This window comes from Ranitomeya variabilis, chromosome 2 (genome assembly GCF_051348905.1).
Source record: "Ranitomeya variabilis isolate aRanVar5 chromosome 2, aRanVar5.hap1, whole genome shotgun sequence".
In the NCBI taxonomy this organism is placed as follows: domain Eukaryota; kingdom Metazoa; phylum Chordata; class Amphibia; order Anura; family Dendrobatidae; genus Ranitomeya; species Ranitomeya variabilis.
In genome coordinates, this window is record NC_135233.1 from 1,057,871,771 (window position 1) to 1,057,886,645 (window position 14,875).

A 14,875-nucleotide genomic window follows, 5' to 3' on the forward strand; every position below is an offset into this window, starting at 1 on the left:
TATGAAAAAGTTTCCATTTCTATTAATTTCAGTGGAAGTCGTGGGCTGTAAAATATTATAGGATACAGATGACAAATAAAAAAATGACTTACCATAAATGTTGTATGAAAGAATATCCACGATGCAGTCTGCTTTCATTTGGTATCTCAAAGCGTAACTCTGGATATCACTAGTAGTGTTTCCGCCCGTGTACGATGCAGACCAGTTATAGTAGTTGCTGTTGATGTTTGAAGACAGATCCAAAACTCCGAGTAAAGGCACTTTTAGCTGGTAATACTCAGGAATGGTGAAGGCTGGGACTTTGAACTCCCGTGCTGGGATGTTTAATCCCACCGACTGCAGCTCTAATGATGGAGACCTCAAAGTCTTGGCCACCAGTTGGTGAGATGACTTTCCTGCGTAGGGTAGCGGGATATTGATGGTGGTACTTTCTTTGTTAAATGTATATTTGATCTTTCCATCACTGCAAAAATAATGAACAGAGTGATTATAAATGGGTTTCTGTAAATGCTTGGAAGGTAAGAAACGAAACAACTCTTAGTAAGTCTAGCAAAGCTCAACTGGTTACGATAAAGGAGACATTTGTACAGGTCGTCAATATCCGATCAGTTGGGGTCCGACCTCTGGCACCCCCACCAAGCCCCTGTTTGCTGTGGATGTATACCGTATATAGAGATGCAAGGTTCTATTCACTCTAGTGGCCATTTCTAGTACTGCAGCTCAGCTCCCATTCACTCCAGTAGGAAATGAGACGTTAGGAATTTCTACCCTGCGTGCATTTGCCCAAAAGTAGTCATCTGAAAAATTACCGATATCACTTTGTGTAGTGCACAATCACAACACAGCAACAATTACCTATTTAAGAAAAGGTTATCGGGGAAAGCCGGAATACCGAGTTCCTGCATGTCCAGATCTCTCAATGCTTGCAGCTTGTTGCTGAGAGTTTGTGCGTATGGACTTTCCTTTGAAGCCGCCTGCAACCAATTATTAGAAGCCTAAAAGAAAAATATAATTTAATTAGATATAACACGTTTCCACATTGATATAAATCTGCTCTCTCCAATATATTTGCAGTATGCAGAACCTGATGCAGTATAAGTATATTTGGAAATATTTATCAAATCAACCTTCGACATCATTCTCATTCAGAGCAGCATTCATAATTCTGCTACCCTTCTTTTATACCTGACCTTACATTTGCCAGAATACACTGCTGCTCCAGTGTCTGCACATTTATGTGCATAAAAGCATGTGCACACAGGACACAGTGGATTTTTCACAATTAGATCCACAATGGCATCTCTCTCACTAAATTGTGCACTTTGTGTTACACATTTCATTACGGATCTGCAAAGGGTGAATATCCGCAGAATAATTTAATTTACGCGGCATATTTTTTTAAGATATGCGAGTATGACATCTCTAAATGTTGTATCTAAAATGCTGTTACTAAATTCTGGAAGAGGAATCTGTTGGATATCGGTGCCATGTGTGAGCAGTGAGCATACCCTGAGACTTCCCCATCCCTTAGGCTGCATTTACACTTCACTTTCCCGATAACCAGGCTGCCTAAATAGGCTGTTAAGGAGCCAAATGCTCGTTCGTTGGGTGAAATGATTATTTGGGTTCCTTTAAAATCATAGCTCTCGGCAGCACATTGACCTGTATAAAAAGGATAGGTGCTGCCGAGAACAATGATAGTCTGTGCACACTGAACTATCAACTTAATGATTGGGTATTGTGGTTCTCCTGTCTAAACAAGCTAATAAATGAGTGCCAATCGTCAAACCGTGTAACAAATTGGCAATTATTTAACAGCCACCATCGGCCAGCCTAAATGAGCCCTTAGGTCTTTATCCCATAAATTAAATTTTATTAATGACCCCCCTTTATTACAGCAGGGAATATAACCCTCTTTCTAATCTGGACCACCAGGGATTTTGGAATTACATGAAAAACTGTCTAGAAGTGGTCACAATTTGCCAGCCATATTGTATGTAGCTTTGGATGGGACTGGGAATGAGCAGAAGACAAAATCATGGAAGTGTTCAGAAACTTTTTCCGTCTTCTGTTGTATCATTAAGACTTCTACTAAGAGATCACTGATGATCCCCACCGAAGCAAGGTAGAAGGACAGGAAAATGCTTTTGCCTGATGCCCAATACATTCCCTCCACTTCCAGAGATCGCAGCGCTGTAGGCACGATGTCAATGAACACTTACCACTACAAACTGAGAAGCAATATGGCGGATAGTCATGTCTGTCTGAACCACCTTATGATCCATGACTTTGTTGACATAGCTCTTTAGAGATTCGGGATAGCTGGTGAAGTCGGAGAATCTGACGTCCGGCAACCTTGAGATGATCTTCTCCATGTTGCTGTTGGAGGCCGTGTTCCAATCTAACTCAACCTTTTCATTGTCTTAATGCAAAAAGAAAATGTAGAAATTTATAACAAAGGGGTCAACTATGGTGCGTCTGTAGACCGTGAGTCTATGGTGACACTTATATCTCCAACGAAACAGATTAAATGAACTTACCGTAGGTGAACACAAGGGTTTGTGATCCGGACAAGGCGCAGACAGTGGCAGAAGACTTGAGCTGAAGGGAGAAGTCACTCAGTACTTTCCTAAGGATGGCATCGGCTTTGGCTTCCACTCGTAGCTTTGGTATCAAAAGCTCGGCACTAAGGGCCCCTTCGGTGTGGCCGTCATACCTGAACATGGGAAACAAAGAGGTCGGCCATTAATATGAAGAAGGTTAGTGTTGGTCAGTGCTGTAGACGATGTGCTTGGCCGTATGAAGTTCCTACGAAGAGATGAAAAAATGTGACCTCATTTACCACAATGTAGTAAAGCATTTGCTTCTAGGAAAAGGCTATAGAATAGTTTTTTGCGTAAATTTAAAGGGGGATTCCAACCTAAAAAAAGTCATCACCTCTCCACTGGATATATACTAAGTGTTAGATCTGGGTGAGTCTGACCGATGGAATCCCTACCCATGTTGATGGTGGAGGACCTGTGTTACTAGTCGTCTGCTGAGAAGGCAAGACTTAAATTTGACAGCAAGTTACCTAAGTCTCCCAGTGAAAGTGACTTCTGAGACCTGCTGATTGTTGAGTTCAGCGACGAGGGCGAACGATCTCTGGAAATCATTGGATTCATCATTGACTCTTATGCTGCCACCAAAATTGATGTTGGCATTTGGGATTTCCATTTTACTTGTCAAAATAATCCTGTTACGGTTATATGTGATGGTCAGCCGCGCCTCTGACGTCTTCACTCCTGTAAAGCAGCATTTATTGAGATTTTAGATTATCCAAAAAGATTTACTTTTCTAAGAGGCCCTTTTTTCCATGCGTTGCATCTGATAAGTGTAATTCAGCTTCATTGACTTAAATGTTGATAAGCTGCAATACCAGACACAGCCCAAGGGTGGCGCTCTTCTCAGAAAAAAAAATCGTCCTAATTTTGAGCAATCCCTATAAAACCTCTAGAAATGTAATTACCTTCTGCTTGTGCGGAGATTTGGATAGTGTCCACCAGGTCCCGTTCTTCCCTGTTCAGCCTGTAACCTGCAGTCAAGGAATATTCTTGCACCTCTCCTGTTGGTTGGATCTCCAATTCATACCTTGCAAATGCAATAAAAAAAATACTTATTTTTTCTTATCCCAAAAAATTCTTATCCCCTAAAATCTACAGGTGCTAACAGAGCGTTCACTATAGAGACAGCCCTCAGCCCTCTGTGTAGCTGCCACTAGGGGGCGCTCACCCTATAGAAATATATACAGCTCTTACTGCGTCCAAAGAAAAAGCGCTAATTATCTATCTCCTACTAGGATTGGGTAAAATAGCAGAGAAGATCGTGTGCAACTCTGAGCAAGCGCAAAAACATGAGGTACCTGGTCTCTCCGGTGAGTGGGAAGTAAGGAGCGCCGTCTGTGGAGCTGGCATTGGAGTAAGCCATGCTGGTGCAGTAGTTCAGCCCCGTGAGAAGAGGCCGGCACGTCGTCTGCTCCTCTCTGTTCTCAACGATGGAAGGCAGGACCTCCGTCTTCGATGGAAAGATCAAAGTCACTTTGTTGCTAAATTAGGAAATGGAACAAATTATATACAGGTTCACAAAAAAAACACATATGTATTATCATCCATCTATTATCGTCTATTATATATATATATTATCATCCATCTATTATCGTCTGTCTATCTATTATCTATCTATCTATTATCTATCTATCTATCTATTATCTATCTATCATCTATCTATCTATCTATTATCATCTGTCTATTATCTATCTATCATCTATCTATCTATTATCATCTATCTATTATCTATTTATCTATCTATTTATCTATCATCCATCTATTATCTATCTATTATCTATCTATCTATTATCTTTCTATTATCTATCTATTATCTATGTATTATCTATGTATTATCTATTTATTATCTATCTATCTATCTATTATCTATCTATTATCTATCATCTATCTATCATCTATGTATCTTCTATCTATTATCTATATATCTATTATCTATCTATCTATCTATCTATCTATCTATCTATTATCTATCCATTCTCTATCTATCTGTTATCTATCTATCTATCTGTCTATCTATCTATCTATCTATCTATCTATTATCTATCCATTATCTATCTATCTATCTATCTATCTATCTATCTATCTATCTATCTATCTATTATCTATCTATCTAGTATCTATTATCTATCTATTATCTATCTATCTATCTATCTATCTATCTATCTATCTATCTATCTATCTATCTATCTATCTATCTATCTATCTATCTATCTATTATCTATCTATCTATCCATTATCTATCTATCTATCTATCTATCTATTATCTATCTATCTATTATCTATCTATCTATTATCTATCTATCTATTGTCTATCTATCTATCCGTCCATCTCTTACTTGATGCTGATGAGTTTGGTTGGTGTTGTAGGTGCAGGAATGGAGAACTTGAACTGTCCATCTCTCATAGAGATTCGCGCCTGGACCCCGGATTCATGGTAGATGTTGGTGTTCATTTGGACGGCATGTCTGGAAAACTCCGGAATCTGGATTCCGATCTGTGTGACAAACTCTACGGAAACTGCCGGATTCAGGGAAAATGACTTTACCTGCGGAGAACATGAATATTCACATAACTTGTCCTCAATATCTAGCATTCTACAGAGAGAGAATGAGGACGAGAAGCTTCTCTTATTCCTCGGCTCTGGGTCATGTAAAGTAATGGCTATTGTATGGGCAGAAAAATATTTATTTTTACAAAAAATATAAAAGAATATATATATATGTTGTATTTTTTTTTTTACCAGTATGAAGCGGTTGGATGGTTTAGTAAATTGTGGTTTAATTACAGAGTCTCCGCTCTACACTGACTCTTATTTAGAATTGTAAGACAGATTGTCTCTCGCTCCGGAGGACACAACATGTTCATGGATTACACAAAAAAACTGGCTTCAATAAGAATTGTGTAATGCCTCATTTCTCCTGTGGGGGAGCTGCAGGATAAGAGGACACGTACTGCCTGACATCACACCGCTGATCGCTGGAGCAGGATACCCTGTAATCGGCTTATTTTCATGGGAGCCTTTTTGGAAGAAAGGGATTATTCATAGTACACAACCAAAAAACAGAACTTACATCCATGGTTTTAGTTTTTATTCCGGCCTTTGTACCCGGAGCAATTATTCCTGATAAAGATACTTGGAGCTGAAGACCGGAGCCGGTTGGGAGGGAGAACTGATTGTCCAAGAAGATGTAGTGAATGAAGAGGTCGCTGTCGACACCGCCGGAGAAAATCTGAGCAATCTGGAATATTACATAGAAAAACATTCAATTATCACATCATCAGTATAATAAATCAATCTCCCCATGGTGATACAAGATTTTTTGAAATGACAATACCTATTTCACCCAATGTGTATGGCCACCCAGTGGCTGTGAGACAAATTGCAGCCGGTGAGACGTTTCATGTCACTCACGAAGCACATCCTGCCCTAGAATAGTCTACAATTTAGTGATGGATATCTATAAGGTTTCACATGTGCCATCTGGTGTCCAACATGCGGTACTGCAGACATCTTTCTCAAATAAATGTGGGCCACCAGCTACAGTTATCAATATTTTTTTTTTTACATTCTACCTGATATTAAAATCTAATCTCCCATGTAACACATTTTTAACTATTAGTCATGAAATTTAGAGCCATCTCCAACAAATTAGCCTAACATTGACATTGATTCTAAAATAATTGCTGTGTTGGAAATAACTTCTGTGCCTATAAATTATACTAATCCCGAGTTAAGGCCTGCAATATTGTCTTCAGCTGCATTTACAGCTCTGCAGGCTTCGGAGCTGAAATCTCTCGGCTTGATTGACCGTTTCAATATCTAATCTGCATTTTGATGCAGAGAAAAGAAAATGACAAACTTAGTCCTTTCCTACATTTATTGGAGAAGGAGTCTCCTACGCTATTCCTACTGGCTGCCGTGCAATGAAGGGATCGCTAGGCAGAGATCTGGCTGTGCGAAGGGTGAACCGAGCATGTGTGACCACCAGCACTCCGCTCATTAGGTGGACATGCACAGTGCTATACATTTCGAACACCAGGTGGCGCCATAGTGTGTAAGAAAAGGTCATAGCTCATCGGAGATCTGGCTGTGAGAAGGGTGAACTGAGCATGTGTGACCACCAGCACTCCGCTCAGTAGGTGGACATGCACAGTTCTGTACACTAGGCGGCGCTATAGTGTGTAATTAACTGTCACTGGATCGTTTACTAATGTTGCACTTTTTTATGATCTATACAATGAATATGATATATCCCGGGGGGACAACCCTTTTAAACTATCAAATCTTCACTATCATAAAGCTACGACCTACCTTTCCAGGGAGGTCCTGAGCAGATTGGAAGCTCTTCATCATCAAACTTCCCAGCATCTTGAAGTCGCTCAACTTCATGTAACCCAGTTCTTTACCGAGGATCTCCAGGTAAGCATTGGCCTCTGGGGCCTTGCTAGAGCTGACCTCCCGTACCAGCTTCTCCACGTTGTAGAGGAAAGCCTTCTTCAGGTCCTACAGTAGAAGATGGCATATATCATATACATTCTGTACCTTCCTGTGGTCACTCGTCGCATTGCATCATATCTTACCTGGTTCTGCTTGTCCTGTCTGGAGATTCCAAACCACTTGTACAAAATTTCGGTGACTTTGTCGGGAACTTTTCCATCCACCCAGTACAAGGCTTTTGTGGTGGTGTCTGGGAAGAAGCCTTCCTTACCAAACAGAGCGTCGAGGGTTGGTTCAAAGCCTTTGCCTTCAAGACCGATCTGTGGAAAATAACCAATCATTGATCAGTATGACAGTCTAAGTGGTCACGCATCAGCACTACCGCTCCATTCACACAGGAGAGACCCTTGTTCTCCTAAATGGGGGGAGTCCATGCAGTCAAACCACCAGCAGATACACATTTATTACCCACTGTGTTATAAGTTTTGAAAGAAAAGGCAATTTAAAGGGGGCCTCTTAATTTTTTCAAATGTGAACGTCACATCTTTTCCAATTGTCACTGATCCACTGATTCTGGAACAGTTTTTCTTTTTCTTCTGTGTCTCTCCGTTCCAAAGTTATGCTGCCCAGTAATAATGGTGCACGTTTTCCCTTCAGCCAATCGAGAGTTTGTCAATGTGGGTGTTTGCCTTTTCTCCTTTGATGCTGGCCAATCAATACATGGCCACACCCACAGAGAAGTTCTGTAGTACACGCCCAGTTAGTTGTAGGGAAAATTTTCACCTTTATTACTGGGGGCATAACTTTGGAACGGAGGGGCACAGAAGAGAAAGAGAAACTGTTCCAGAATCTGTGGAGCGGCAGCAATTGGAGGAGTTAGTCAGTTTAGATGAAAAAATTCAGTGAAATATCCCCTTTAAAAAGAAGACAGATTATAACCAGAGGTACAACATGAAGCACCTGAGCAAAGTGCTCCCCCCACACTCCCATACATTATACTACTACAGTTTTTTTTCCGACTGGGTACTATTACAGTCTCAGCCCCCTCTATGGCTATGTCATTTATGGCATCCTTGACGCTGTCCTTTACATGCCGTCTCCTTACCTCAAACATATCCACAGACTTTCCGAAAACATTCAGCGTTGTCTCCAGCAGGACTTCTCTGGGCATGTAGCCGGTAGAATCATAAATGATGTTTCCTTCCACTTTGGCCTCTAAATTATCCACCATCACCGGAACAACCAAAGTTTTGGAGATTTGATAATTCTTAGACAATTTTGTGAAGTCGCTGACGATAGCGGGAACGCCATTTGACTTGAGGGCCTCTTCTAGTTTGCTTTTCAGCCTGGGAAGAAAGATGGTAGGTGAATCAGGACCATAGGAGACTAAAAGAGGAGAACAATGATTTAAAGGGATCAAAATAAATCCAAAATTATATATCAGTTCAAGGCACGATGTCTGATGGGAACCTGTCTGGCTGATACAGAGTTCCAAATCCTCTGCTCAACTTATCATAGTCAGTTAAAGGAGTAATAGTCATTACTGAATGGTGTCTTGTGTCCTCCATCCAAACAGACCTGTGGTCACATTCACGCCACTGGTCCCAGAGACACTAATGAAGTAGCAGCACGCATGCGCGACCATTGCTCCATTTAAACAGTTTAAATAATAAAATTCTGCATTCTTGCAAACACCACTAGGGGGAGCTCCATCCATAAGGATTTACATAGTTATTGGTGAACTCAATAGAAGCTGTATATGCTTGTGTTCTCTAAGCTCCCCCTAGTGGAGACTGCACGCAGCCAGGATTTTATAATTCTATGACCATGTGAAAGTAGACAGAGGATTTGGAGTTCCGTGTAAAAAAAAAAAAAAGATCAGTGCTCGATTGCCTTCATTCTGGAAGGGGGTCCTTTTTTGGACTTTTTTCTATTTAACTGCATAGATTTGGGGCTGAAAATCATTTTTTTCAATTGGGTTGTATGCAAAAAATTGAACCATTGACCTTTACAGGCTCTTTGTTACATGAGTCAGCGGAGGGGAGTTGAGGAAAAAACACAAATGAAAGACTTGCAAACTCCAGATCAAACCATCATAGTGGGCTCACTGACAGACTCTCAGTTTACTCATTCTAAAGCCAACAATAGACAGTGCAACACGGAGTCTGGGGCAAAATTATTTTTCAAACTCAATTACAAAAAAATATTTTTAGCCCCAAAGACATGCAATTATGTAAAAATAAAAAAATGTCCCCAAAGATGGACGACCCCTTTAATCAGCACGAAGTTATAGACCTAGAAACCAAGTGATGGACGTTCAGTTTTAATAATGTGAATTACGCTACAATTACAGACGGGTCTGGACTTACTCCTGCATTTCTGGTGCATCGGAGCCCTGAATGTTAACGATGTGGGAGGCCACAAAGTTCTTCACTTGCTGGTTGTCGTCCTTGTAGAGGGTCCGAACAACCTTGCGAAGGTCAGATGGTGAAGGGTTTCTCATCAGGATGAGGTAGGCTGCCAGCCTCTTCTGGACCGGTGAGCTTCCATCTTGGAAGACCTGGACAAGTGCACTTCGAGCCTGTGATATAAAGGAGAACATGCGTTACTCAGCAGGGGGCGATAATGAGCCTCGGAGGAAGCTCCTCCCAAAATACAGAAGATAGGACATCCTAAGGCATGATGGAAGACACAAAAAATATTTTTTTCTGATTGTAGATGTTTTAACTACTTTTTCTGTACAAGATTGTGGGCTGTTATCTTCCCTTACAGCAATTATTTATATGCTTTACATGGCAAACATTGCACTATAGATTTCTATTGACTTTTTTGTGGGCATGCTCTGTGACCTGTGCAGAGATCACTGTGCAGGGAGGGGTGAAGAGGTGAGTTGTGAATCCATTGTGAATGTGGGATAAATAAATATAGATGTTTACTGTTAAACACTCCTGTCTGTGATGATAATGAGGCTGCTGAGAAGTGATATCTGCAGAACGCAAAGTATCAGGCTCAGTGTGGGGAGTGAAAACTGCAAGAATTCAGGATTTTGCCCAATATTACATATCACATTCACAGTATAGATCATGAAAAATGAATATTAATTAATATTAGTTACGTGGTGTTAAAACATTTTTGGGTGACGAGTCCTGGACACAAAGCAAAGCGCCACCTGGTGTCTAAGAATGAGAAGGTCCATCTAATATGCTTAGTGCTGCTCTCTGTTCACCGCAGAGCTCTAATACAAAAATATTCCTGTCCTGATGGCCATTTCTATGGGCTCCTCTTCAGAGAAAAGAAAGACCAAGCAATGTGGAAACTGACTGAGCATGTGTGTCCACCAGCGCTCAGCTCCAACTGATGGATGTGCATATTGCTATACGCATTAACCACAAGGTGGCACCATACTATGTAAGAACATGCTATAACTTTTCACTGGATCGTCTTTGTAACAGCCTATATAATGCTAATATTATTACTTTTTTAACATCTATATAAAAACTGTGATATTCAACCAAAGACTGGTCTCCTTAAAGGGGATTTTCCGCCAGGTAATAAGTGTCCAGTTTTTGCTCACAGTTTATTCCCAATGCTCCTCTAAGTGTTGTATTTTTTGTTTTCTTTAGATCTGTCAAACGGTTCCAGAGATACAGCCCTTTTTATTTAGTACTAATTGTAACGGCCTTTACAAAGGAGGCGTGGCTCACAGGGTAAGTAGACACTCCCCTCAGAGAGTCAGCCACGCCCCCTTGCAAACGTCAAAATGATCAGTGAACAAAAAGGCTCATATCTCTGAAACCGTACAGCGGATTTAAAAAAAACAAAAAGCACAATACTCAGGGGAGAAGCAGGAATTAAATAAGAGCAACAACTGGACACTTCTGTTTGTCTTAAACAATAGGTGATCACACGTTTCCTTTAAGTAAAGAGATCACGTGAGCACATGCTATATGCAATGCTTGGGGTATGTAATCCTTTTCACAATCATGCTATATTTTAGACAGATATTAGATTATTTGAGACCACCAGGACCATCGCTATAAGGAGGTCAGAGGTAGCTTGGCCGGAAGGGTCCATGGGCCATAAGCAGATGACAGGGTTATGAATAGTAGGTGGCAGACGACACTGAAAGCCACTAACATCACATCATTTTGGTGAACGGTCACTCTGGGTAAATCCCGGTGATCGCCTCGGTGGTTTATATCCATGGATCTATCACTGGTGGAAGTAACTTACATCATCAACGATGGACATTTTGCGCAGAGCCTGAACGGCCGCCTTCTGCACCTCCAGTGATGGCGCCTGGCTCCTCACACATTTCAGGATGGAGGACTTGACCTGCGGATTGGCTGCTTCTAATACATTCCCCATAATTCCAATCGCCTGAAGGGCAAAACAAAGAAGAAAAAAGAACAAAAATCTGTGAACTGCAAACTAGAACAGATGTCACAATTTTCGGACTTTTTTTTTTTTTACATTCAATACCTTAAGAGTCTGGAAAGTTTTGTCTTGGTCTCCGCTGCATTCATTGTCGATGAGAGAGGACATGAAATTGGCCACGTCCCTTAGCTCGGGAGTGATGGTGCTCCGGTCTGCATAGAAGCTGGCGACATAAGAGATTGGAGCACAGACTGTATTAGATTGGGTGTTTTTCATTATATAAAGCAGAATTTAGCTCATAATCAAAGTTATAGAAGTTCACAATTAACTTTTCAGATCGCTGCTTCCAATAGGTGGCGCTAGAGTTCAAGTCCTTTTCCTCTCTGAAGACCCAATTTCCATAGATATTCACATACGCAGCACATGACATAAAGTTTTGATACTGCAAGCAACAAGTGGCAAAATATGGCGCCCTCCACTAAAGGTTGTGGAATCAGCAGATATTTTTGTGCATTAATAATAACAATAAATGTTTATTGAGGCGCATATCTATCCCTGTTTTGCTTTTTATTACAGTATGGTGCAGTACCTAGAGTCACCACCAGATGTCACTGCTGCACTTCATTTCTCTAGAACTTTGGAAGTTTCAAAACTTTCCAATAAACTTTTTTTCTTTTACGGACTCAAATCTGCTTCATTTTACCTGCGCTGATACATTGTGCGACAAATGGTGTTCTCCGTGAGTCCTGTAACATGGAGCTGAAATCACGGGACACGTGAACCCATAAACTAGTGCTAAATGGGGAACTCTAGCAACCTCTCACCTATTCTTCCAGAGAGCCATATATACATGATTAATTTAAAAAAAAATACCCCAAACTGGTTGCCTCAGCCTTTAGAAGGGAGTTTGTCATATACTCTAATAATACATAAGGCCAGGAGATGTCTATCCCATATATATATATATATATATAGATATATATATATATATATATATATATATATATATATATATATATATATATATATATATATACAATAAGCATTATTAATGATGTATGTTCCATTTTTAGAATATTTGTCTATTCTCTGCATTATTCCATAGAATACTCACCTGCTGACAGCGTGGCTCAGTGCATAGAATGTAGCTCTGCTTTGCTTGTACTGAGCCATGTTCAGAAGCTCTCGCACGCGCTTAGTGCAAGGTGACGGCAGAAGTCCTAGTGCATATGTGACGGTGTCGGCCAGTATGGGTGACACATCACCGGTGCGCAGCACCTGAAGAATGGCTCCGAAACATTCTGGAGTTCCGCACTGAGTCAAAGCTTGTAGTGCGATAGGACTGGAAATAAAAGAAAAAGAAAGAAAAAAAAAAGATTATAATAATACCAATATGAGACGGGTTCTTACAATCTATGACTTTTACAAGAATGATAAAAATGGGAGAAAGTTTAGAAGTTGTTCAAAAAGTCGCAGTCGGATTCGACTCGATGTAGTGCAACGCTGACATCTAGTGGTCAGGTATGGAACTGCAGTACTAAGATTTGCAATATCTGGGATTAGTAATTATTGCTATAGATGAGGAAAACTTGCATGTCTTGTACTTAGCACTAGCCCTCCCCATGCTTTCTCCACCAATAACTGAGCAAGTAGTAAGGGTTAATTATAAGTAAGATTTTGCATGGTGGATGGAAAAAGATGTCTGTGTAAGAAGCTATACCCCCAAACTTTATGTATCTACTGCCTTATTTGTTAAAGGGTCTCCTAACATTGAGCTGATCACAGGGAGTCCGAGTTTATGTCAGCACCCAAAGAACCCAGGGAAGTACCAGAGCCTGATGAGGCTGTTGTGCTCACTTTCCAACATCGGTTGTACATGTACGGTAGAGGTGTGCACCGCAGGCAAGGAGCGGCCTCAGCTCCTGAGTTTCTACAGCGCAGGAGCCAGCTGTGCTTTACAGCCATCATTCAACACCAACTAACATAATCCAGCTAGTTTAACCCCTTAGATGCCTCTGTCCGTTGTGTCAGCGGCATTTAAGGGGTATATAAAAGCTTATATCACTCTTTTTTTTCTAAAAAGGAAAATAAAATCTAAAAAAATATGAACAGAACACTTTGCATCTTTGCTCCCCCCCCAAAAAAAAAATAAAGAATAAATAGAGATGAGAAAGTGCAAAAAGTTATAGTTTTTTCGGAAATTGACAAAGAAAAGTGAAAGCAAAGAGCGACCCCATAAACCTAGAGCCATCCTGTAGAGGTCCCATCTCTGGCACCTCTAGAAATCAGTATGTAAAAGTAGCAAGAAGTGCTTCATTTCCCTACAGTGCCTCCGCAGGTGACCTGGAGCATTACACCGTTCTCACTGCGCTCTACAGGCAGCATGGATGTGCTGGGATTTCTAGTAAGAGGATTACACGCTCTGCTCTGTCGAGATGAACGCAGAACGTTACTCAGATAAATCAGAAAAGGGTTTTCCATCCCAAAATCTCTGTAAATACCTTGAGAGCTGCATCAGTCTTGGCACAAGGGGCCCAAGGGTGTCGTTGTTTAGGGCCCGCAGGGCGGTGACCAGTTTGTAGAACCTGTTTGCTCTCTGCTGGTTCTGTTCTGTAGATGATAATCTCTGCAGTTCCATAAGGTTTTCCACAACGGCATCTTCGCTGGAAGAAGGAGACTCTGTGGCCTCCAGGGCCAGGCTTTTTACCACCTGCGAATCTATGAAAAATACAGGGACGTGTATCACATATACGCAGCTCTCTGAGGTGACCTGTCATATATATACATACACTACTTTGCACTATATACTAATATATATACCACCAGTCGGTGATTATGTGGGGCTCCATCTGCTGGACGATGTAGGAATTACAGTGTGGTAAATTCTACACATTCTCACCTGCAAACTCTCTGTTGTTCGTCTTGGAGGAATCTTCCAGCTTCAAGGTCTGGGTGACTTTAGCCATCATGCCATACTGATTTCTGAAATAAATGGGAAAGGATATATAACAGTTTAGTAATTACGTACCCGTGCTCTTACCTGACAGGTCAGGTCCCGGGTGGGGATTTTTCCAGAAATAGTTGCCCCTGATGCGTTTCCATATATCATGGTATTTATTTGTGTATGTAAGTTTTTATGTAACTTCTTTTTCCTTGTTTTTAGTTATTTAAGTAGTTAGTCGACTTCTGAGGATGTTAGTTTTATTTCTGAATTGGATTATTTCCACATATAGACGGCTAACTACGCCTTATTCCTTTGGCGGTATTGGACACTCAGGCTATGAGGACCCCACAGTGCAGATTACAATGAAGCCCCCTTCTAGCGTCGATTTGCATCATTACAGTCCATAATCACCTGGAACAGGAGTGACATAGACAAAACAAATGTATGATGGGCCGGACCGTCAGACACCCCGGCGTACTGTACCCCGATGTCTTCGCTCTATCCATTCTTTAT

General features: G+C 40.9%; 1 protein-coding gene across 1 annotated transcript in view; it reads right to left on the reverse strand.

The window, feature by feature from the left end:
* APOB (apolipoprotein B) overlaps nucleotides 1–14,875 on the reverse strand; it is a 39,298-nt gene that overhangs the window by 11,658 nt on the left and 12,765 nt on the right. The window contains exons 8-25 of the mRNA XM_077291491.1: nucleotides 14,318–14,400; nucleotides 13,920–14,136; nucleotides 12,533–12,760; nucleotides 11,524–11,641; nucleotides 11,275–11,421; nucleotides 9,411–9,622; nucleotides 8,147–8,387; nucleotides 7,185–7,361; nucleotides 6,916–7,107; nucleotides 5,675–5,842; nucleotides 4,940–5,148; nucleotides 3,902–4,084; nucleotides 3,509–3,630; nucleotides 3,074–3,284; nucleotides 2,541–2,716; nucleotides 2,223–2,422; nucleotides 856–995; nucleotides 93–463 (exon numbers count right to left, since the gene is read on the reverse strand). Of these exons, the coding sequence (XP_077147606.1) occupies nucleotides 93–463; nucleotides 856–995; nucleotides 2,223–2,422; nucleotides 2,541–2,716; nucleotides 3,074–3,284; nucleotides 3,509–3,630; nucleotides 3,902–4,084; nucleotides 4,940–5,148; nucleotides 5,675–5,842; nucleotides 6,916–7,107; nucleotides 7,185–7,361; nucleotides 8,147–8,387; nucleotides 9,411–9,622; nucleotides 11,275–11,421; nucleotides 11,524–11,641; nucleotides 12,533–12,760; nucleotides 13,920–14,136; nucleotides 14,318–14,400 (3,395 nt within the window). The remainder of the gene's footprint in view (nucleotides 1–92; nucleotides 464–855; nucleotides 996–2,222; nucleotides 2,423–2,540; nucleotides 2,717–3,073; nucleotides 3,285–3,508; nucleotides 3,631–3,901; nucleotides 4,085–4,939; nucleotides 5,149–5,674; nucleotides 5,843–6,915; nucleotides 7,108–7,184; nucleotides 7,362–8,146; nucleotides 8,388–9,410; nucleotides 9,623–11,274; nucleotides 11,422–11,523; nucleotides 11,642–12,532; nucleotides 12,761–13,919; nucleotides 14,137–14,317; nucleotides 14,401–14,875) is intronic.